Source organism: Hemibagrus wyckioides, linkage group LG23 (genome assembly GCF_019097595.1).
Source record: "Hemibagrus wyckioides isolate EC202008001 linkage group LG23, SWU_Hwy_1.0, whole genome shotgun sequence".
NCBI lineage: Eukaryota > Metazoa > Chordata > Actinopteri > Siluriformes > Bagridae > Hemibagrus > Hemibagrus wyckioides.
The window spans coordinates 2,296,527-2,318,892 of NC_080732.1; the positions used below are offsets into that span (position 1 = coordinate 2,296,527).

Genomic DNA, 22,366 nt, shown 5'->3' on the forward strand with positions numbered 1-22,366 from the left:
CCTTTATCACTCAGAGAGACACTCTGAGTGTGTGTGTGTGTGTGTGTGTGGGAGGGTACAGCCGGTGACAGGACCCAGCTGCACGCTTCGTGCTTGCTCATGCTGCAAAAGGCCACAAAACATTGATTGCGTGTCACATGGACCTGATCAAGGAACAGCCAGATGACACATTTGCAGCGACGTTACACTGACTAGTTAGTTAGAGACATTTTGCTATACAGCTGTTTTCAATGGCAAATCCCAGGCTGGGGAAGTCAGTCAATGCTAATTTTATTTGCATTATGCCCCTAAGCAAGGTATAGAAAATGGAAAAGAATTTGGTTCAACATAAAGAAGTTGATTTGGCTAGAGATATTTTTTTTTTTAAATAAATCAAAGCAGCATGAGTGAGAAACTCGCTACTGAGGGAACCTGCACCAGATTTACACAGAAGGAAGAATGATTTTTTGATCATTTAATTAGCCGTTATGCCGAGCAGCCGGCTAATGAAGCGACCAGATTAGTAACGGTGATGTGAGAATGAAAGAAAGAAAAAAAAGAAAGCCACTTGTTGGGGGACTATTTTTTGTGGTGGAAGAAAAGCTACTTGAAACATTATTCTTCTGCTTTACATTTTCTATTGTTTGTATATACACTGATGTGTAAGAGCAATAAAACACAAAAAATTGTAAATATATTTAGAGTTGCATATTTTTTGAAGAACTTGTTGCTGGTATTTAAAAAAAAATAATTTGTTTTAAAAATTTATTTTCCAGAAAATCTATTAAATAAGTTGATTTTTTTTTGACAAAGATTTCATCTTTTTCAGTGTATTCATGACAATTCAATGAATTTTGTACTTGAAAATACAGGGTCTCTTCCAGCTGCGTCTTCTCCGGGAAAATCAAAACTTGATTTATTTTATAATGAAAGTTTAATCAACATTCCTTCTTCCTCTCTCTCTCTCTCTCTCTCTCTCTCTCTCTCTTTTATCCCCCCCTCTTTGTCTCTCTCTCTCTGTCTCTCTCTCTCTTATTTCTCTCTCCCTCTCTCTCTCTCTCTCTCTCACTCTCTCTCTCTCTCACTCTCTCTCTCTCAAACACACACACACATTCTCTTTTCCTATCATTCTTTCCATTTTTGTAACCCTTTCATTCTTTCTTTCTTTCTTTCTTTCTTTCTTTCTTTCTTTCTTTCTTTCTTTCTTTCTTTTCAATTTGTCACTTCTTCATCTTCATCTCTATACTTCCTTTCTCTTCCTACTTGTTCTATTGACTTATTTCACTTTTCTTTTTTTTCCCTTTTTTCTTCGTGTTTCTCAAATTTTTCCTGTCTCTTTCATTTTCTTTTCTGCTCTCATCTTTAAATCTTCACCCCACCCTCATGCTTTCTTCTTTCTTCCATTCTCATTCTCTCTCTCTGTTTCTCTCTCTCCTTGCATTCTTCTTCAATTGTCTGCTCACTTTTTTCTGTCTTTATATCTCTTACTCTCTCTCTCCAACCCTTACCCTTTTTCTTTCTTTCATTCTTTCTTTCTTGCTTATTTAAATACTTGATAACTTTCATATTTCTTCCTTCCAGATATCTCATTCAGCTCATTGCAAACCCTAGTATAACAGAAATCCAGCATGTTTGTAAATGAGTGCAAAGCTAAGATGCAGTGATGAACATTTCATCGAAGCAGAAGTCATGTTTCTGGGTCAGCTGTAGTTCTCCTCTGACCCACATATGAAGCGAAAGTCCCGAACTGTGGGTTTTGCCAATTTGAGCTCAGTAAAGGTTACGTGAACAGACGTGAGGGTATTTGAGTGACCACTTCTAAGCGTGTTTAATACTCCACCACAACAGATGATGACTGAGCAATTCTATTTGTCAGAACCATGATTGTGACCCAGATTTAGTGGAAATTGCTTGAAGAAAATCATTCAGAACTAAAGTTGTAGCTTATGCTTTGTGTACACTTTTCAGTTGAACACAAAACAAGTTTATCATAATATTTGTACAGTCCACTGTTTCTGTCTTTATGGTTACTCTGAAGTCAGAAAGGACACCAGTATTATTCCATTCCATTAGCACCATATAAGCACCATTATGCATATTAATAAATATAAAGCGTTTTCCTAACACCACGACTTGTATGCCATCTTTTTTTTCATACATAATAATTGATAATGGTGTAATATTTTGTAATAGTATGCATGGAGGAGATATCTGTTTGACATTAATGGAAGGAGTCTCCAGTGTCAGAGGTACAGCTGCAACTTTATGATTAAGACCGAGGGAAAGTCTTCAGAACAGAGGGGCTGCAGGTTTTTGGTAAGATAAACATAATATTTCTGGGAACAGCTGCATTTTACTGTCTTTATAACTTTAAAAGAGAGAGACACAGAGAGAGAGAGAGAGAGAGACAGAGAATAAGGTTGGTATGAAGCACTATGTACAGTAAGTGCGAAAAGGAACTTGTTTCCTGAATGTTCCATTGAATTGTATTGAAATGCAACTAACTGTTTTGGTAAGATAAACATAATATTTCTGGGAACAGCTGTGGGGTTTTTTTTGGGGGGGGGGCTTTTTAACTTTAAAAGAGAGAGAGGGAGAGAAAGAGAGATGGAGAGGGAGAAAGAGAAAGAGGGAGACAGAAGAGAGAAAGAGGGAAAGAATGACAGAAAGAGAGAGAGGAGAGAAAGAAGAGAGAAATTGGGAGAGACAGACAGAAAGAGAGAGAAGAGAGAGGCAGAGAGAGAGAAGTGAGAGAGATAAAGAGGGCGAGAGGTTGGGAATGGCAATGTAAAGTAATTGAGAGAAAGAGAAAGAAAAATGGAGAGAGAGAGAGAGAGAGAGACAGAAAGAGGGAGAGACAGACAGAAGAGAGAGAATGAAAGAGAGAGAGAAAGAGAGAGAGAGATGTTGGTAGGAAGCACAATGTACAGTATGTGACAAAAGGAACTTGTTTCCTAAATGTTCCACGATATTGAAATGCAGCTGAACAGATAAAATGTAAAGGACGATGATTTTACTAAACAAAAATAATAGCATTTGTACAAAGAGTGTGCAGAGGTGTAAAAGGAATAAAGAACTCCTCTTTGTCATTAATTATTGTCTGTTTTAGACTCGATTATTCATTATTTTCTGATATGACCCAGAACTTTTTATTCCAACTTTTATAGAGTCGTATGAATCCTAGCAGGCGTGTTTATTGTGTGTATAACGGTAGCCTTACATAATATTTAATCAGCATTATCAAAATAAAAATGAAAATGGGGCAGCATTCATTTGTGCAAGACTCAACACCGCTAATCAATTAAGTCTGTATACGTCCCTCCACCTTCTACACATCATCTCATAACAAATACACTGTTTATTTTGGAGAAGGCTTTGTAGCAGTGCTTTGTAGAGTATATTTGCTCAAATCAAATGAACGGTCCCTAGTCCGGTTTATTTTTAGCATCTTTCTTTAAAAAAAAGCTGAGTTGCAGCGGAGTCTAACAGGAAGTTGCAGGGCTGTGTTAACTAATGCATCTGCTGAGATGAAAATAGGATTTATGCTCAGCAGGATGATGAATGATGGTGATGAATAAAGGCTGGGAAACGGGGCTTGTAATTGTCATGTGTTTTTTATGGCGCACCAGGCTTCAGTTATCTCAGCAGATTTCAGACACTTGGAGTGGCATCATGGCTTCAGACTGTAGTGGGATCGCTAACCTGGCTGAGAATCTCTGACCTTAATTGATCTCTTAATTAATTAAGAGATTATATAGTATAGTTGCATAATATATATATAATATAATATATATATTATGCAATAGTTGCATAATATATATATTATATATATTATATATAAACACACACACGCGTTCTAAATTTATCAGTGGACCAAAAAAGTCTGCTTCATTTAGTCCAATCATCCACAGCAAACTCATATAAAGCTTCCATAGAGCGGGAAAAAAATAAGGGACGATATCCTAAAATGCACTGAAAAGGGGTCAGTTCTGTCCACGTATTGGTTAACGAGTTCCGTCCAGGTTTCCACGATGTGCTACACTGGAAGCGTAGAAATCACTCTAATTCCTGAGTGATTATCCAGAATTTTAACTGACACTAATGTTTAACGGTTTGCAGAATGATTTCCGCATGAACGCCGTGAACTGTAGACCCCAATCAAAAGCAAGGCCCTCAGGTAATCCTTACAGTCTGAAAACATGATTAAACATGCTTCTGACGCAGCAGGTAATTTTGGGAGAGAAAGTTAGCGTTGCCTTAGAAAACCAGTGTTACCTTAGAGAAGTGAGTACGTCAGTCACAGCAAGGTGTCATCAGTCCCTTAACACCTTGAACATTCACAAGCCTGCGTGGCATTACAAAGATATTTGCAGCGCCTCCTAGCTGTGAAGAATTTCTAGCTTGGTGAACATGTCGTACCTTCTCAGTGCTAGGTTGGTGAACATGTCGTAGATTTTCAGTTCTAGCTTGGTGAACATGTTCTTCCTTTTCAGATATCCCATGGTAGCAGGAAGGGGCTACTCAGAGCCATGACGTATTTAAATATCTCACATCTTCTGGTCATTGTTTACATTTTGCAGAATAGCAAGACAACAATGCTAACGTTCATTATTTTTACTCTTACAATAAAGTCATACTGTTGAGCTAGCATATGGATTCTTATCTTTATGTATAACATAAAGCATACAGGCTGGTACCATTCTTACAGAAAGAAGCTTTCCAAATATTTCAATATGCACATATGAACAACATCGTAGACTTTCGTTTTTTAGATATTCTGCAGGCATCAGGTGTAAAAAAAAGCACCACTGTCATTATAGTACTGAAATGTTTATGGGTATATCATGATTAATTTTGTCTCTTAACTCTCTTAATCTTTGCAATATATCTAATAGAAATAATTCTGTACTTCATTAACACTCTAAAAACTGTATGTTATTTACATTTGCACATTATTTACAGAAATTAATTCAATTTTATTTCATTCTTAAGAATTATTTGCTTAGGCTAAAAAGCAATGGAGTATTGATATATTTATTCTGTTGTCTTTAACCGACGTTGAGGATTTATTCCCTCGCCGTCAACCGAATATATTGCCAGCCCTAAATCATAAACAGATTTATTAGCTATTGTGCCGAGCAACAGTTATTGGTCCTGTCTTTTTGTACAGGTTTCTGTGTACCTTTAAAACTTGGTGAATGCAAGCGTAAATCCAATATTGTGAGTACTATGGATTCAATTAGCCATCTCAGGCCATACGACCTAGCAGTCCTTTGAGCTGACAGATGAGCCCTTCGGTTGAGTCAGGACCAGAAAGATTAGCAGGACTCGCAAGCCTTTTTAAGGTCGCATTTATAATGTCAGCAAGGTTTATTGATATTCGGCCTCGGTTGACCAAAAGAAAGAGTGTTCTTTAACAACGTACCTATTTGATCCAATGCAATTACCCGAGGATAAAGTGGCCGAGCTGGGACTAGACTTAAACTGAAACAGTTTTGCATTGACTATCAATAGCTGTATTTGCCAGGCTGAATCGGGTTTCTTTTCTGTGTTTAGACCTTGTTAAGACACGAGCATGTGATGGACCTCTAATGTAGCGTTCCTGATGGCGTATCCACGTAAGGACATTGATTTGAAACCTCTCTGACATCGATGACCGACAGCAAACTGATCTGATGATTTGGTAGTGTTGTGTTTTTCTGTCACAGAGCTTTAGCGTCTTGCATCAGACGCCGAAAAAGAACAAAATTTGCTCGACTCGATTTTGGAACACTTAAGCTTTTGACCCCGGTGCTTGATTTTTGAGCCTCTGTGCAATATATCAAAATGAACTCACCCACACATGGCTAAAAGCAATAAATCTGACATATAAATCTATTTCCAATGGATGTGGAGGGGCGTTAAATTTCCTTTTGAGCTTAGAAGGAAACAACAGGAGGCTGCATACTAGGCGTTGAAAAAATTAATAATTAATTTACAGGAGTGATTCACTGGGGGTAAGTTTGAGTGAATTAACTCAAAACTTTTTTGACAGACTAGCTCTGCTAAAGATCCATAAATAGAACTAAGATGGCTGCTGCCTTCTGCACCTGTCAGCTCTGGCTTGAGATGGATGCGGTCATTATCCTTAATAACATCATTCTCTAGATGAATTCACTTTTTTCCCTTGTTGTTTGGCTCCATTATCCCTAGGGATCTTCAACAAAACTAAAGTGTAATTACCTTTTAGCTTTTTTTTTATCCTACGGAACGATAAAGAAAGATATTTGCAAGAAGATATATCTGACTCTCGTGTAATTGTTAAGTTGTGAGCGGAAGTGTGCATGGGAACAAAATGCTTGTGGCATTTATGCACATGAATTTGTGTGTTATTAAAAAAAACAGCCTTCCATTGAAAAAGAGAAAAACAATGCATGCGTTCCCTGATTTATTCCTTTCACCAGGCAAGTCTTCAAAGCTGAATGGAGACTCAGGATTGCCCAGCTGACAGTCTGAGGGCATTTATAAAGCAGCTCAGGTCAAGGTGCTCCATCTTCTTGCCTCCCTCCTGGACCAGGCTGAATCAAAGCGAGGGAGAAAGACAGCGGCGGTAGACAGCAATGACGTCGTCCTGCTCCTCTGCATCTGTAATGAATCTCAGCAGCTCAGGCTGTTCTCTCGCTCGATGACTGACAAGCTGCAAAGTTTGCCAAGACTTTCCATTCCCAATGTTGATAAGTGCTGTTTCAGTATAGTCAAGCCTTAAGTGACTTGAATATTTTATAACCTCCATCAGCGAACACTTGTTCTGGATTATTACTATAGCATGAATGACTTTGTTCTGCTGTGTGCAAGAAGAAACAGGCCTATGTTCTTATCCTAATCTTCAACCTTAACCTTAAACTCAACCCATAATCGAGTAACAAGCACAATCACCCAACTATTAAAAGCGATCGTGTTTTATTTATACTGCGCCTTTCTCCAAATTGAGGTCATGAAGCCAAACACGATCTTACACAGCAAGACTGGGAGTGATGTAAATCGAGAGCGAGCTTTGGTCAACTTCAGAATTATTGCCACCCTTTAAGAAAATGGCTAAAAGGATTGGGTACTATAAACACTACATACCGTGACCTAAATTTGCGCTAAATATCCAGTCACCTTGGACCAAATATGACATTACAATACTGTAAAACTCCTTCATTATCCATCACATGGTCATGGTTATGCCAAAACTACATTACCCATCAGTCACATGACCTTGTCACTCACACCTGTTTCATGTTATTCCCCATTAGCACCCCATTTAAACTCTGGTTTCTGTGCCCACGTGTCATCATATGTGCCACTCTCTCACTTACAGCCTGGATGCTTTTGCCTACGGTCATCTGTTCAAATTTTTTCACTGTTTTTGGATACTTGTCTGCATTTCACTTCATAAAAAGTACTGCACTTGCATCCGTTACAATCCCTGATGAACACAAAAGTGGAAGAATAGTGACCTGCACAAGTCAGGTAATGGATATGAAACATACTGTATATAAGCAGAGAAAATATGATTAAACGCTATTATGAAAAGTTTCAAAAAACAGATGGTGAGAAGAGCGGTGCAGGAGGCAAAGAAGACACCAATGGTCACATATTCAGTCTAAGAGTATGTTATTAATTTCTATAAGTCATGAATTGGGCATCACCTCCTGAAAGAACAAACTAAAGAGCTTCTAAATGTTGCTAAACATAATATGATATATTACACTCTGGAACATGTGATGAGTACACATGAGCACCATCATTCATTTAATTGCAAGCAAGGTTTATCCACAACCAAATGGCACAATATGGTGGTCATCTTTGATACTTTGATATCTATCTATCTATCTATCTATCTATCTATCTATCTATCTATCTATCTATCTATCTATCTATCTATCTATCTATCTATCTATTTATTTATTTAATAAATACATCTGGTGGTCAAAATTCCAGAATATTTATGTTGCCTCTGCCAGGAGGTTAAAACTAGGTTAAATATATTCATTCCACACATACCATACATCCACATCAATGCAGAAATCATTACAGGACACAAAATGAGTGTGTCTGGTGGTGGTGATGTCCGCGAGTGGAATTGAACCTTGTTGATCTTTTGAGAATTTTACTGCACTACTTAAGAAACATTTTAAAAAATATATATTTAGTAAAACTAAAAACAAACTGTCTCTTCGTATATTTACACCCATGTGTATTCATTTATAGATTCATTCCCATTCGCTGTAGCATATAGAGAGGATCAGATCCTCTTAGTTATACCTCAGAGCATGAGAGCAGTGAGAAAAATGACTTGAAACAGAATATAGGTGAGATTTCACTGAGGTGCCATGGTTCCTCCATTCAAGTTCATTAATTTATTTATCTTCAGTAATGCTTTATCCTAGTCGGGGTCGCTGTAGATGCTGGGGACACCGAGCACAAGTCAGGAGAATTCATCCTGGAGGTGACACACTCATGCAAATACACACATATTCACACACTGATTCACACCTAGGGGCAATTTATTTGCACTCAATCCACCTACTGGTATGCTTTTTTATGGCCAGTAGGAGGAACCTGGAGAACTTGAATGAATTATCTTAACCTAACCAATTCATTCTGTCATGTAACATACCTATTTATGAAATATGCCTATTAATCTGACAAAGACGAACAGACAAAAGCGTCTACTAAGAGGGTGTCACGCATCTTCAATTTAACACAATTAATTAGGCTGTCTGAGTTAGACTAGATACTGCGACATCTTCAATCTGTTGCAAGGAATTAATTACTCCAATTAAACCCACTTAAAATGTGTTTTTATAAACAGTGACGCATATTCCTTCATGTTTGCGCAAGAGTTTCCAATTAAAATGTTAGCTCCATTGCACAAGTACACAATAGAAGAATTGTCTTGGATATTTAAATGCATATATGGACTCAGTTAAACCTTTAAATGTTAATGTCCAGTTCATATTCAGTACCTAAAAATTGTACTCCAGAAATAGAGAACAAAAAAAGGAGCTTTTCTGCACGGGAAGGTGTGAAATTTAACAAGACATTCATTCTTCTTACTTGAACTTTTCTATACTACCTCTCACTTTATGAGACTAAGATGCGCGCGCTTACACACACACACACACACACACACACGCACACACACCTCGATGACTCATTCAGATTGCAAGCAAACTGCTCTCTTACGTTCATTCAGGTCCACTCATTATCCAGTGCGCATGCGCAAAGACTATATAAACCCAAACTCCAGTCCCTCCTCTGAAGTAGTCGTCAAACTCTAATCTTCAATATCTTGACAGAGAACAGCTGGGGCTGAAGAGTAGCTTAGATCAAGTTTAAAAAGGTTTTAAAACAGAAATCTTCCCGCGGATATATCATTTGCGCATACAAGGTACGCTTTTTTTATTTCAACAAGCTCTATTTTTAAAAAAAATTAATGTTGCTAGTCTAATATTCTTGTGTAAAATGTATGAGTGAAGCGGTATGACGAGATTTTGGTGCTTTTTTTGAGTAAGGCATAGTCTACAAAGGTGCCGAAGATGGTGCGTAAAACTGTCAAGGATAGCTGCGTCCTAAATGGTATAGTACCGCACTAAGTACCAAAGTACATAAAAGATGAGTATGTCAGATGTACCGTATTATTCTGACATACTACTGATTACTGTAGTATGCGGCTGGGAAGCAGTCCGGATTCTTAAATTAAGTGTAAATGTGACCAAAAGCCATTTCTAGTTCCTTAAAGGACATTTTTATAAATTGTTATTCGTATCACAATAACTGAAGAATCGTTCCAGGTCGCGCGATGCTTAATAGTTGCATAGGAAAAAAATAGTTTTTCTTTTTCAATATGAAAGTAAAATGATCCTGAACAATCGGAAGAAAGGTAAATAGTAAACTAAACCGTTCACTTGTTTATTTTGTACCGTTGAAATGATTAAAGGTACATAGTGTGCAATTACCTTCAAGAATAAAGCGTTTAAGGCATGCACCTTCTAAAGGCACACAAGGTGTACGCGTAAGGGTACCGTCCCTTAGTCAAGGTACAAACTAGCACCATCTTTCTCTGATAAAACCTGTCACCATACTCATGAACTCTCCCCAACTTTTGTTTTAAAAGTAAATCCAAATTTCACGTCAATCCGCAGCGCGCAGTTGATCATAAGCTTTGCGCGTAATTGTGATGGTTTTTCCTCCCACAGAATCCCCTCGGCAATGAAGCTCCACTTTCTCGTCACTACCGCCGCAGCGCTGCTCATTGCCTTCCCACCGCGCATGAACGAGTGCCGAGCATTGGACGGTCCTGACCAGCGAGCCTCCCTCTCCTCCCCCTCCGCGCTCGAAGAGGAGGAAGACCAGAGGCGCACACGGCCCATTTGGGCACGGCTGGGAGAGGAATACTTCATCCGGGTGGGCAACGGAAATCAGCGCGAGTCCGAGCCTGAGACGCGCCCCGAACCGGCGTCAGCGGTGTTCAAACGCGCTCTGCAGCTCAGGCTCACGCAGCATCTGCTCCGCGAAGAGGACGAGGTCGCCGAGGCGGCCCGCGGGCTGCGCGACGCCCAAGCAGACAGACCACGGCGCGCCGAGGAGCCGCCCATCTCCCTGGACCTGACCTTCCACCTGCTGCGGGAGGTGCTGGAGATGGCGAAGGCCGAGCAGCTGGCGCAGCAGGCGCACAGCAACCGGAAAATGATGGAGATTTTCGGCAAGTAGCCTAAAATCTGACAAAGAGGATTTTTTTTTTTTACATTTAGCACAAACCATAACATCCTGTACCACAGTGCTGCTTTTCCATCCTAATGTATTTATATATATTGTATTATTTATTTGTAGAAAGAAATAGGAGAATGAACATGGACACTGGTGTCACTTTCCATAATTGCTGTGCAAATGCTAAATCAAAACTGTAGCATAAAAACGACGGTACATTACTTTTCTTTTAAAAACAAAAAAGAAGGAAAAAATAAAAATATTTTCAGAGTACTGTACTGAGAAATTGATTTTATCTGGACAGATATCCAGTTTCATTGTACCTTATAAAATACACTGTAAGTTTGTTAATAAACTAATGAGCAAACAGTAATTTTCTGTTGTGCAAGAGAATGTTCTTATTTTTATATTTTTCAATAAAACATTAAAAGACATTTTTTCACTTCTTGTCTAGATTTTTGATGTATGACCATAGTTGCTAATAAATGTTAATACAATTGCAAAAAAACAAAATACCCCAGCTCTTTCTTCCTAGCGCTCCATAGACTCTTGTATCTTCATAATACCGAAATATCATTAAATATTCTCATGGCCGAGACATTACACCGATGGAAAGAGCAAAACAGTGTGACTCAGTCCTGAGTGTGTGAACACAAACTTGACACATCAGACAGATAAGCAAGATAAACAACCCACATCATTTTATGCCTTTTAGACTTTCATCTGAAGGTAAGCCATCAGAAAATTGACCAATACATAGAAATGCTTGCATATAAATGGGCTATCTGACACCTATATTGTAGATAATCGTGTCCTCAATCATACCTTCACTGCACGGGTCATTTTAACACCTCACATCCAAACCACAGACAAATCCTCTGAGAGCAATTCATGCAGGAGAAAGAAAAAAAATCTTTTCAGGGGGAAAAATAGAATTGTCCTACACAAAGCACCGAATTTCAGTCCTGATAAATCACATCTGGATTTCTGTAACGACAACTCGCATTATAATCTATAACTTCAGGACATCCTGTTCCTGACAGAGCTATCAAAGTGGAGTATAGAACCAGAATTCCTTCAATTTTTTGGAAAAAAAAAAACCCAGCCTCCGAATTCTTCATGACTACTAAATAAAGGCTGTTGTAATTACTATATGTTCCTGCTGTGCTCCTTGAACTGAGGTCAACACATTCAAATAATCTGGTGTGATTCATTATGCTGTTTGCAGCATCTGGAGACCTTCTCTGAAGACAAGCACTGGATTATAGTTCGCATGAGTTCTCTCTAATCTATTCCACTCCAGTTAAACAAACCAGGACAAAGCACATCACATCACTCAAACATTGTATTCATACCAGAATCAACAGGGTGAGTAGTGCTAACAAATATCAGACCATGCAGACAGGGTTTTCCCAGAGATCTCTGGACCTCATTAGGATCAGCGTTAAAGATGACAGAAACCCCGTTCCCTCATTTCACCCATTTCATAATGGAGAGGTTACGCAACAGCATGATTCTTTCATTCAGCTCATTCATCTACCACTTCCTTACAGTTAACCCGCATCAGAGACGGCTTTTACGGGGCAGCGGGAGATTACTTCCACACCGACCCGCAGAGTGTGAAGTCTCCAGGAAAAATGATTAGACGTATGTTTGGTGACATGATGAGAAGAAAAGTGTGCTCAACACATCCTTCGAGTGCACAGAGAGATAATTATGGAGTAATTAACATGAATTACTGAAACATGTTATCATCTACATCAGTGACAGACCAGAGGAGATCTTGTCACTTGTAAAATAAACAGTCTGATGATGTCGACTTGAGTGAAAATATAATATATATCCATATATGCATTCTCAAAGCACTGACACTTATATTTAGCATTATTTCAGTACATAAAAAAGGAAGAATACCATATTCAGAATTGCTAAGAAGAAAATTCTAGCAGGTCAAGTGAAAAAAATTGTTTTATCCATAAAACCATTGCATAGTTAGTGACAAGAAGTGTAAAAAAAAAAAAAAAAAAATTATCACAAGACCGAAGCTTGTTAATTCACCAAGAAAAAATCGTCCTTATATGTCCTTAATGTATAAATTTCACTTCGCAGGTCCTTTCCCCTTCAGTGAATTGTCTTGTTTCGGGTGAACTTCATTCACGTTTAGTCTGACTGTCTTTTAAGGGTAGTTTGCTCTTATATATCACTGTAGTGAGATGCCAAACACTGTAAGAGGTTGTTACTTCTGCATATTTTCAGCTCTCCATAGATCATTAGATTATAGGTGCATTAACATTTACACACATAGACATGAAATCAAGCCTTTGATGGATGTATATGTATTAAAAAGGGACATGAACACTTTAAAACTCCTAATTGTCAATTAATTTGTTTCATTTTTTTCGTACGATTTGAGCTCTGTAAAATGAGATAAATTCTCTAAAGCTATGAGCTGGTGTTTTTGACTGGATTTGGAGGCAGAGGAAGAGGCGGAGGTTGGCTGCTCAGCATCCCTGATTGTGCTCCTCCTGAAGTAGCCTGTTCTTTCTGGGCGTCCTTCTCTGCTTCATCTCCATCTTCCTCTTCCTCGTCCTCATCTGCAGAAAGATTGTGAGGGAAAAAAAACAGAGCAGATACTGACTTCTACACTTGCAACACAATCTTCTAACCCCATAAGCTTATCCTTATGCTACCGGATATAAGCTCAAAGCTACAGGACACATGATTACCTGCGATGAATTTTATGCCATTTAGAGCTCCACGTTCTTTCTTGAAGTCAACAAAGTAATGGTCCATGTTCTCATAGCCACGCTCCACTTTTTCCAAGTGGGACGTATTCGTGGCTTCACCCATCCTGGTAAAAAATCGGAAACAAACCGCTTTGAATATTTAAAATGAATAGAAGTAAACGCAACATCTGCAGCAATCTATTTAAAAATACCATTTGCTGCAAATATTAAAGAACAAGTTACTGATTGTGCAAAAGTTTGTGCACCCTATCAAATCTGGACCCCATTTCATCCTGGAAGCTTGAGCTTGTTTTTTAAAGTAGATTTTGAAGTATTTTCTGCATCATTGTCCTGTGGTAAAAGCCATTATTTCAGCTTGAAATTCTTGACTAACTGCACCGCATTTGCTTCAAGAATCTGTAGAAATTGAGTGAAATCCATTCTTCCATCATCCTGTGCAATATTTCCTGTTCCTCTGGCTGTCACACAATCCCAAAGCATAATAGAGCCACCCCCATGGTTTAATAATTGGCAAGCTGTTCTTTTCATCTAATGCTTCTCTCTCTCGTTTGGTTTTTTTTTTGGCCTCCAAGCATACCTTTGGTGATTGTAGTCAAAGAGATCCATTTTGACTTTAATCAGTCCACAGCACTTGTTTCCAAAATGCCTCTGGTTTATCTCGATGTTGCTTGGCATACATCAGGTGTTCATGTTTGTGATGAGGTCACAGGTGATGACTCTTCCATGCAGATTCAACCTTCCAGGTTCCATTTGTTGAACAGTTCTGCTTGAAAGTTGTCTTGGGCTTCCAGATCTTGCCTTGACTTCGATAAGTCCTCTTAACTGCCTTTAACTTGAAAGCTGTGTCCAGGAGGAGGCTTGATTCTTTTAATTGGCTTCCTTTGCTTTGTAAGCATCATTTATCAAGTCCTTTGCTGAGGACGTACAAACATCTGAACATGCCACAATTGTTATTTTTCCTATTTATTTATTTTTTTTAATTTAATCAAATGAACTTTTGCATTAATATATGCATATGAAAAACTATTTTTCAATAGTTTGCTGCAGCAGTACATTATATGGCTAGGGGTGCCAAAACTTTTGCATAGAAATGTAAATAACAGAAAATAGTTGATGATAGTTTAAGGTGTCGTATCTAATATTAAATAAATGTAAAAGAAATAAATGTTAGATGTGAAAGGGTTTACTTACTGTTGTAGCAAAGGTTTCGAAGTCTGGAAAACCAAACACAGAAAAATGTAAGTGCTAAAGATCAATGAGTGATAAAATCTAAATATATCATTGTTAAGGCGTTTTCACATTTTTTCCAAACCCGAGGATTTGCACATGTGGTCAAAGGCAAATGCCGTTTCTGAACGCAGGTACGGTCCAGGTGTTTCAATTTGAAAGCTGGCCAAAATGAAAATCAGCATCTCATGTGTGTGATAAATGAAAATTGGAGTAAAAGAGTCTTTGCAGTACAGCCAGCCAGGTGAAAATGTCAGGCACATTTTGCCTCCACTGTTCAGCTGTTTTCATGTTGTTCACCACATGTAGGTAAAGATAGTCTTATGTCCATCAAAACCACCGGTCTGGGGTTTCAGTTCCTGGATCTGGGGCAGCGAACTGACATGTCTGACCAGTATGAAGCAGTTACTGAATGAATGAATGTTTTACATTAGAAGAGAAATTCATTTCATGGAGAAAAAATACAGTACTTAATAATTTGCATTAAAAGAGACGTTCAAATGTAACAACTCGAAATAGCCTCCAAAAAACACTAAATGATTTTTGTATGTAAATCAGCAACACTGAATAAAAAGCATCGTGAACGTTAATCAGAGACGAACCGAAGTACAGCAACACTAATCAACTCAATTAAATAAACATTAATAATTACAAGAAACAAATGCGCCTATTATCTTGTGTTTGCGAGTGACATTAGACTGTACGTCAAGCTGCTGAAGTGATTCGTCTGTATAAGAGCAAAACGTTGGCAACAAGTCCTCTTGAGACGAGACCAAAATTGTACTTGGGTACATATTTGAATATTCAGATCGCTATAAAAACACCCTTAATTAGCCTGTGATCGTTTAGAACATGGATTTAATTCGCTAACCTGTAAGAAAACAGCCATCTCTGGTTCCTCCATCGTTTGGATCCCCGACTCCACAAGCTTGGTCACGTTCTCCAGGTGATCTTCGTACTTCCTCTTGAGTCCACGGATGTAGTTCAGCTTCTCGTCCTGCTCGGCTGTCACTTTGACACTCATCTCCCTTTTTCTGTCCTCCATGATGGCATAGAGATGGTCAAACTTCTCACACAACTGTGATTTTTGTCTCCTGCCATTCTCCTGCAAGATGATTGTGAAAATGATTAAAAAGATCTACAGTGCTCAGTTCTCAAAGCTAATTATTCAGATGTTGATTCATTTTCTAAAATGGCCTCTCTGACAGTAATCCAGCTCAAAAATACAGGTCTATTTAAATGTGATTCTTTTAAATGTGATTTTTTTGTAATGAAGTTTTACACCACAGGAAAGTTTTATACCAGACCACATGCTTCTGCACTTCCAGTCATCAAAAGTCAAACCAGGAACTGCTGACCCTGTCCTACTTTCTCTTTCACACAGGAATTTTACACAGTGGTCAGCCGTATGCAGGACCGAAACTTTCTGGTCAGCTTGTAAGTCACAAAGTGTCCAAGGATACGGCGATGAGAGGCTGGAAGAGCTCCAATATCTTATCTGCCAATCTCATTAGCTCTGGTGGGAGTATGTCAGAGGGCCTTTACTCATTTTCCCCATCAATAACCAGGCGAAACTCAGTAGTTTTGTCAGGGCACTGGAACACACACCGTGCAACTCACCTCTATAGCCCTGCAGGTCTCCTCCAACTGACTAATGATGCCTTGGATCCTGTCGTTGTTGCCCACTATCATTGCAAGGCTGTCTGTTAGCTCTGTCTGAAAACGATGGCATATGTAATCATTTACACACACATTGAATCTATGACACATTGACAATTACAAGATTTTAATTTTTGGCGAGCATGAGATATAATCCTAAACGACAGTGCAGCAGCGGTGTAGATGCTACATTACTTTGAACAGGGATCTTTCCAAATATTTTCAGAAAAGGCTATAAAAAAAGAATGAAGAAATTGCTGATTTTGGGCTTCAAATGGAAGAAAAAAGAGCCTGGTGATGGAACAGCTGCTGTAAAGTAAGTGAAAACAGGAAATAATTTGATTTAGATATTGTACCATATCAGATATAACCATCCTTTCAGGTTACTGGCACAAAAATACCAAAATTTCTTCAATTTTAGGTTTTATTTTTATTAAGCGTTTGCTTTATGATCCCAAACAGCGAAAGCTGAGATTCTGGAATGCTTCCTTTTTTGTGTGTGTTTAGTCTGTCAGTGTCTAACACAAACTCTTGTACCTTTTGAACTTGATATACACTTTTGAGAGGTGCCACTTCACAGTCCTTGTGAGAGCCGAACACCTTGCACATGGAGCAGGTGGGGATGCTGCAGGTCACGCAGTAGATGTTGATCTTCTCATCCTCATGCACCTCACACATGGGCTGGTCATCTGTCCTCTCTGGAGCGGGTCTGCTACTGTGGAATAACACAGAGACACTTATTGAACCTGTGTGTCAAAAGGTGAACTGCTTAATAAAAATGCAGAGTTTGCACACTCTAGTGCGGAATCATCCAGCGGAGAATTCCCTCATCATCGGATAAGAACGGGAGCATTGGTCACGGCATAATTACAGGTATAATAGAGTGAGGAGTGTGGGTTGTGTGATGTCAGGAAGCTCATAGGTCTTGGCCACAGATGGCAGCTCTTTAGACCTTTAGCCTTCTGACCCACTGTGAGGAGGAAAAAAAAATATTGATATTCTTTCTTAACAGAGGAGGGTTTGTCGAGATGAATATCTTTACAGAAATAAATATATAATGCTAGATGAAAGGCTGGTCATACATTACAGCCCATGTATAGAAGATATAAGGAATGTTAAGGTTTAAGATAAGGTAAGATAATCCTTTATTCCGTCCCACAGAGGACACATTGGCATAGTTACAGTAGCAAAGGGATAACAATATCAAGTTAAGAAGACTTGAGATATTATAGAGAGATTTAAAAAGACTTAACATAAAAGATAACCAACACTATATATAAAAAAGTAACTTCAAGTAAAAGAATGTTTTCTTCACACAATAAAATGTCCTAGCAGAAGCCAGGTGAATAAATAAGACCATAAATACAAACTAAATAGGACCATCAAGACGGAAATGCATAAAAACAGTAATGCGAGCACAGTAAGGTCCTAAATCCATTTGCTAGCAGGTACATCAAGTCTATAAGTTTTTCATTAAGGTGGACTAAAGGGTTCAATACTATGTTCTCGGGTCATCTGTGGATCTGAAGAACAAGTGTTTGAATGATTGTTGAAAATGAAAATATTTCACTAGATCTTTTTGGTTTTAAACACAACATCACAACAGGTTCATATACACTACATAGACACCTGACTATGACATTTATAAGTACTTCCTCCCCAACCTGTTGCCAGAAAGCCAGAAGCAATGCTGTAAATTCCCCTTCACTGGAGACCTGAACCTGTTTCAGCATGAAAATTCCCCTGTGCATAAAAAAAGCTCCATGCAGACATGGTGTGTTAAGGTTGGAGGGGAAGAACTCGCGAGCCCTGACCTCAAGCCCTCTGAACTCCTTTGGGATGAACTGGAGCTCTGAGTTTGCTCAGGTCTCCACGCCTGACATCAGTGCCTAACCTCAGTAATGTTCTTGGAGCTGAATGACCACAAATCCACACAGCTACACTCCAACATCTAGTGGAAAGCATTCCCAGAAGAGAAGAGTGGAGCTTATTATAACTCATTATTAATGCCTGAGGTTTTGGAACATGATGTGCGATACTCAGGTGTCCACAAATATTTTTGGTGTCAAAGGCTTTGATGCTGTGGTGTACTCAGCTCTGTTTTGCTCTGTTCTACTCTACTCTACTCTACTCTACTCTACACTATTCAATTTTCAATACAATTCAATTTATTTGTATAGCGCTTTTAACAATGGACATTGTCTCAAAGCAGATTTACAGAAGTATAGAAATACTGAAGAAATAAGTAAAGTTAAGTTACTATTTTATCCCTAATGAGAAGCCTGAGGTGACGGTGGCAAGGAAAATCTCCCTGAGATGATATGAGGAAGCAAACTTTGAGAAGAACCAGGCTCAGAGGGGAACCCATCCTCATTTGGGTAACACTGGACACTAAATAATGCAAATGTAAATAATGTCCTTTCTGCAACAACAACCTAGAGCTCTTTAGGAACTAGTAGATCTCTACACTATACTAGTCTACTCTATTCGACTCTACTCTTCTCTACTCGACTCTACTCTTCTCTACTCGACTCTACTCTTCTCTACTCAACTCTAGTCTTCTCTATTCGACTCAACTCTTCTCTACTCGACTCTACTCAACTCTACTCTTCTCTACTCAACTCGACACTTCTCTACTCTTCTCTACTCAACTCGACTCTTCTCTACTCAACTCTACTCTTCTCTACTCGATTGTACTCGTCTCTACTTGACTCTACTCTTCTCTACTCGACTCTACTCAACTCTACTCTTCTCTACTCAACTCTACACTTCTCTACTCTTCTCCACTCTACTCTTCTCTACTCAACTCGACTCTTCTCTACTCAACTCAACTCTACTCTACTCTTCTCTACTCGACTGTACTCTTCTCTACTCGACTCTACTCTTCTCTACTCGACTCAACTCTTCTCGACTCGACTCTTCTCTACTCAACTCTACTCAACTCTACTCTTCTCTACTCAACTCTACACTTCTCTACTCGACTCTACTCTTCTCTGCTCAACTCTACTCTTCTCTACTCTACTCAACTCGACTCTACTCTTCTCTAGTCAACTCTACTCTTCTCTACTCTTCTTGACTCTACTCTTCTCTACTCGACTCTACTCTTCTCTACTTGACTCTACACTTCTCTACTCGACTCTACTCTACTCTTCTCTTCTCTACTCAACTTTACTCTTCTCTACTCAACTCTACTCTTCTCTTCTCTACTTGACTCTACTCTTCTCTACTCAACTCTACTCTTCTCTACTCAACTCAACTCTACTCTTCTCTACTCAACTCTACTCTACATGACTAAATTTGACTGTACTTGACTCTACTTGACTCTATTCAACTCGACTCGACTCTACACTACTTAACTCTACTTCACTCTATTCAGCTCTACTCTACACTACTCTACTCTGCTTGATTCTACTCTACTCTACTCTACTCTACTTGACTAAATTTGACTCTACTCAACTCTACACTACTCTACTCTTCTCTACTCGATTCTACTTGACTCTATTCAACTCTACTTGACTTGACTCTATACTACTTGACTCTACTTCACTCTATTCAACTCTACTTGTCTCTACACTACTTTTTTCTTCTCTACTCTACTCTACTCTGCTTGATTCTACTCTACTTGACTCTACTCTTCTCTACTCTATTCTATGCTACTCAACTAGATTTGACTCTACTTGACTCCTCCTATTGCTACACTACTCTAGTCTACTCTACTGTGCTCTACTCTACACTACTCTACTCTACTATTCTTGACTTTACTTGACTCTACTCTGCTGGACTCTACTCGATTTGACTCTGCTCGACTGTACTCTACTCGAGTCTACTCTACTCTACTCTACTCTACTCTACTCTACTCTACTCTACTCAACTCTACTCAGCTGGACACAAACCAGTGATATTAATTAGCTTGAACAGATCTTTCCAAAATCAGGAATATGAAGAAAACAATATTTAAAGTGAAAATAACACAATACATTGAGGCACAGCAACCTAAAGAACTCTAATGCTAGCACACCATGCAGTCAGATAACAATTATATCCCTCTTCACACAAAAAATTAACATGCCAGTCAGACACCTATTTATGTGCAACATGGGAACACCACAGCTCACAGGACTGACTGTTAAGCAATGCATTTTATGTATGTGAGGGTGCATGCATAATGCTTCATCAAAAGGCATGGTTTGGCTAAAATCAGTGATTCAAGGACTCGCTTATTTCCATGATACCATATTAATGCGCATAATTAGCTCATCACATTTTTGAGTCATGAGAGTTGCTGTTTTGGGGACAGACGTAAACACGCTAGGGACTGGAATGAATTTCTGATTTGTCAACCCCTGTTAAGGGCAACAGGAAAGAGAGGATAATCCATTATTTGGCTAAATTACTCATATAACTGTCTCAGAAAAATAAATTTCATTCATCATTCATAGAGCTCATGAGGCTCTGTGACAACTTCCTGTACAGCCGCCTAATACATCCTTCAAATAAATAAAATTATTTCCTTTTGAACCAGGAAGGGGTTTGACTCCTAAATAAAGGGAAATGGTTAAGAATGTAGTCAAGTGACAGCAGGATAAAATCTCAGGGGATTTCTGTTCTTAGAAGCAAAGTAAGAGCAGGAAATACATTATTTTAAACATTGCCTTAAACGTGACATCAGACAAATCTAAACAGAAACTGACAACAAAAAATGTAAAAATGTGAAATGTTAGTCTGAGACTTTCCAGTTTTATTTCCAGTGGATAAACACAGAGGAATTAAAATGCAACAGGTCTATGTTCATATTGATTGCAACATATAGATCTTGCTCTGGCTTCCCTCACTTAATCACACTCACCTGGTGGACTCTTGTTTGTACATATCAATGATGTTTTCCACCAAAAGATTCCTCTGCAGTCCATAAACCCCATGACGGTCCAGAACAACCTCGTGCCTGCAGGATGGGCATCTGAAACGGCCTCCTGAAGACACTGATCCTCCTCTGGTGGGAAGGTATGGATTCGATGCCTGTTTACGTGGTGAAGAGTCGCCTCAGTAAATAAGTATTACACAATCTCCTATTCATCATGTTGTCAAAAACACATTCTTGTGCCATCTTTACTCACAACACGCAACATCTGATCCATATGCAGGGATTGAATAATAATGAAAAGAAATAAATCAAAATCTGAAAAATAAGTTGGTCTCATTAGGATTCTACTTTGAGTGACACTGGATCTGCTGTGACTTATCAGACTGATGCTCAATGTTTTTTTTTTATTTAATCAGTTTAATTGCTTATGTCCAAAAGCTGTTCATTAATTAATCAATTTTTATTATTATTATTATTATTTTTTATTTATTTATTTTTAGGAATTCTATATAATGAAGCTTAATTTTAGCCCATTACTTGCCTGCTGTTATAATAGGTATGGGTTTTAATCAAATAAAAGGTTTCTTAATAGATCATTTCTTTAGAAATGTCATGAAATCTGAGACTATTTTGTCATGTGAGGCCATTGACTTGAGAACTGAAACAGACAAAGAAATAGATAGATAGATAGATAGATAGATAGATAGATAGATAGATAGATTAGTACCTGAAATATGTCATTCGCACATTTCCGGCAGAGGTTGTGTTGGCATGGTAGAATCACCACAGGTTTTGTAAAGATTTCCAGGCAAATTGGACAAATCAGCTGCTTCTCCAAAATGTCCATGGTTTGAAAAATTTAAAAAGATTAGAAGTTGCTATACACAGTGTTCTTTCCGTCCCAGTGACTTTATAACTGATCACACTGTGTATGGTGTATGATGGCGTGGTTTCCTGACTGTGTGTCTGACCCCACACAGACCTGTGACTGTCCCCCAGAGCTGTTTTTAGAAGCAGTCACGTCAGTTGCCATGTTTACTTTACCATATATGCATGCCAGGCTGCATCGGAATTAGAAAGACGGTACATGGAGGTGATGCAAAATGGCGCAATACACAGACAGGATTGTGGAATTATACGTCAGTGCATTAGTCGT

General features: G+C 38.6%; 2 protein-coding genes across 3 annotated transcripts; one reads left to right on the top strand and one right to left on the bottom strand.

Moving 5' to 3' along the window:
- Window positions 1-9,255: 9,255 nt before the first annotated feature.
- On the top strand, window positions 9,256-12,485 carry crhb (corticotropin releasing hormone b). The gene is made up of 2 exons (XM_058375933.1): window positions 9,256-9,397; window positions 10,206-12,485. The coding sequence occupies exon 2, from the start codon at window positions 10,219-10,221 to the stop codon at window positions 10,717-10,719; it is 501 nt and encodes a 166-aa protein (XP_058231916.1). The 5' UTR covers window positions 9,256-9,397; window positions 10,206-10,218; the 3' UTR covers window positions 10,720-12,485.
- Window positions 12,486-12,666: 181 nt separating this feature from the next.
- trim55b (tripartite motif containing 55b) lies at window positions 12,667-22,200 on the bottom strand. Of its 2 annotated transcripts, none has more exons than XM_058375931.1 (8): window positions 21,938-22,200; window positions 21,196-21,365; window positions 16,887-17,061; window positions 16,311-16,406; window positions 15,562-15,795; window positions 14,655-14,677; window positions 13,443-13,567; window positions 12,667-13,310 (listed from the first exon to the last, which is right to left on the bottom strand). In XM_058375931.1, the coding sequence occupies exons 1-8, from the start codon at window positions 22,055-22,057 to the stop codon at window positions 13,159-13,161; spliced, it is 1,095 nt and encodes a 364-aa protein (XP_058231914.1). In that variant the 5' UTR covers window positions 22,058-22,200; the 3' UTR covers window positions 12,667-13,158. The 2 variants fall into 2 exon arrangements, with proteins under 2 accessions (XP_058231914.1, XP_058231912.1); XM_058375929.1 differs by having other exon boundaries at window positions 16,887-17,064; window positions 21,938-22,198.
- Between the last annotated feature and the right edge of the window lie 166 nt (window positions 22,201-22,366).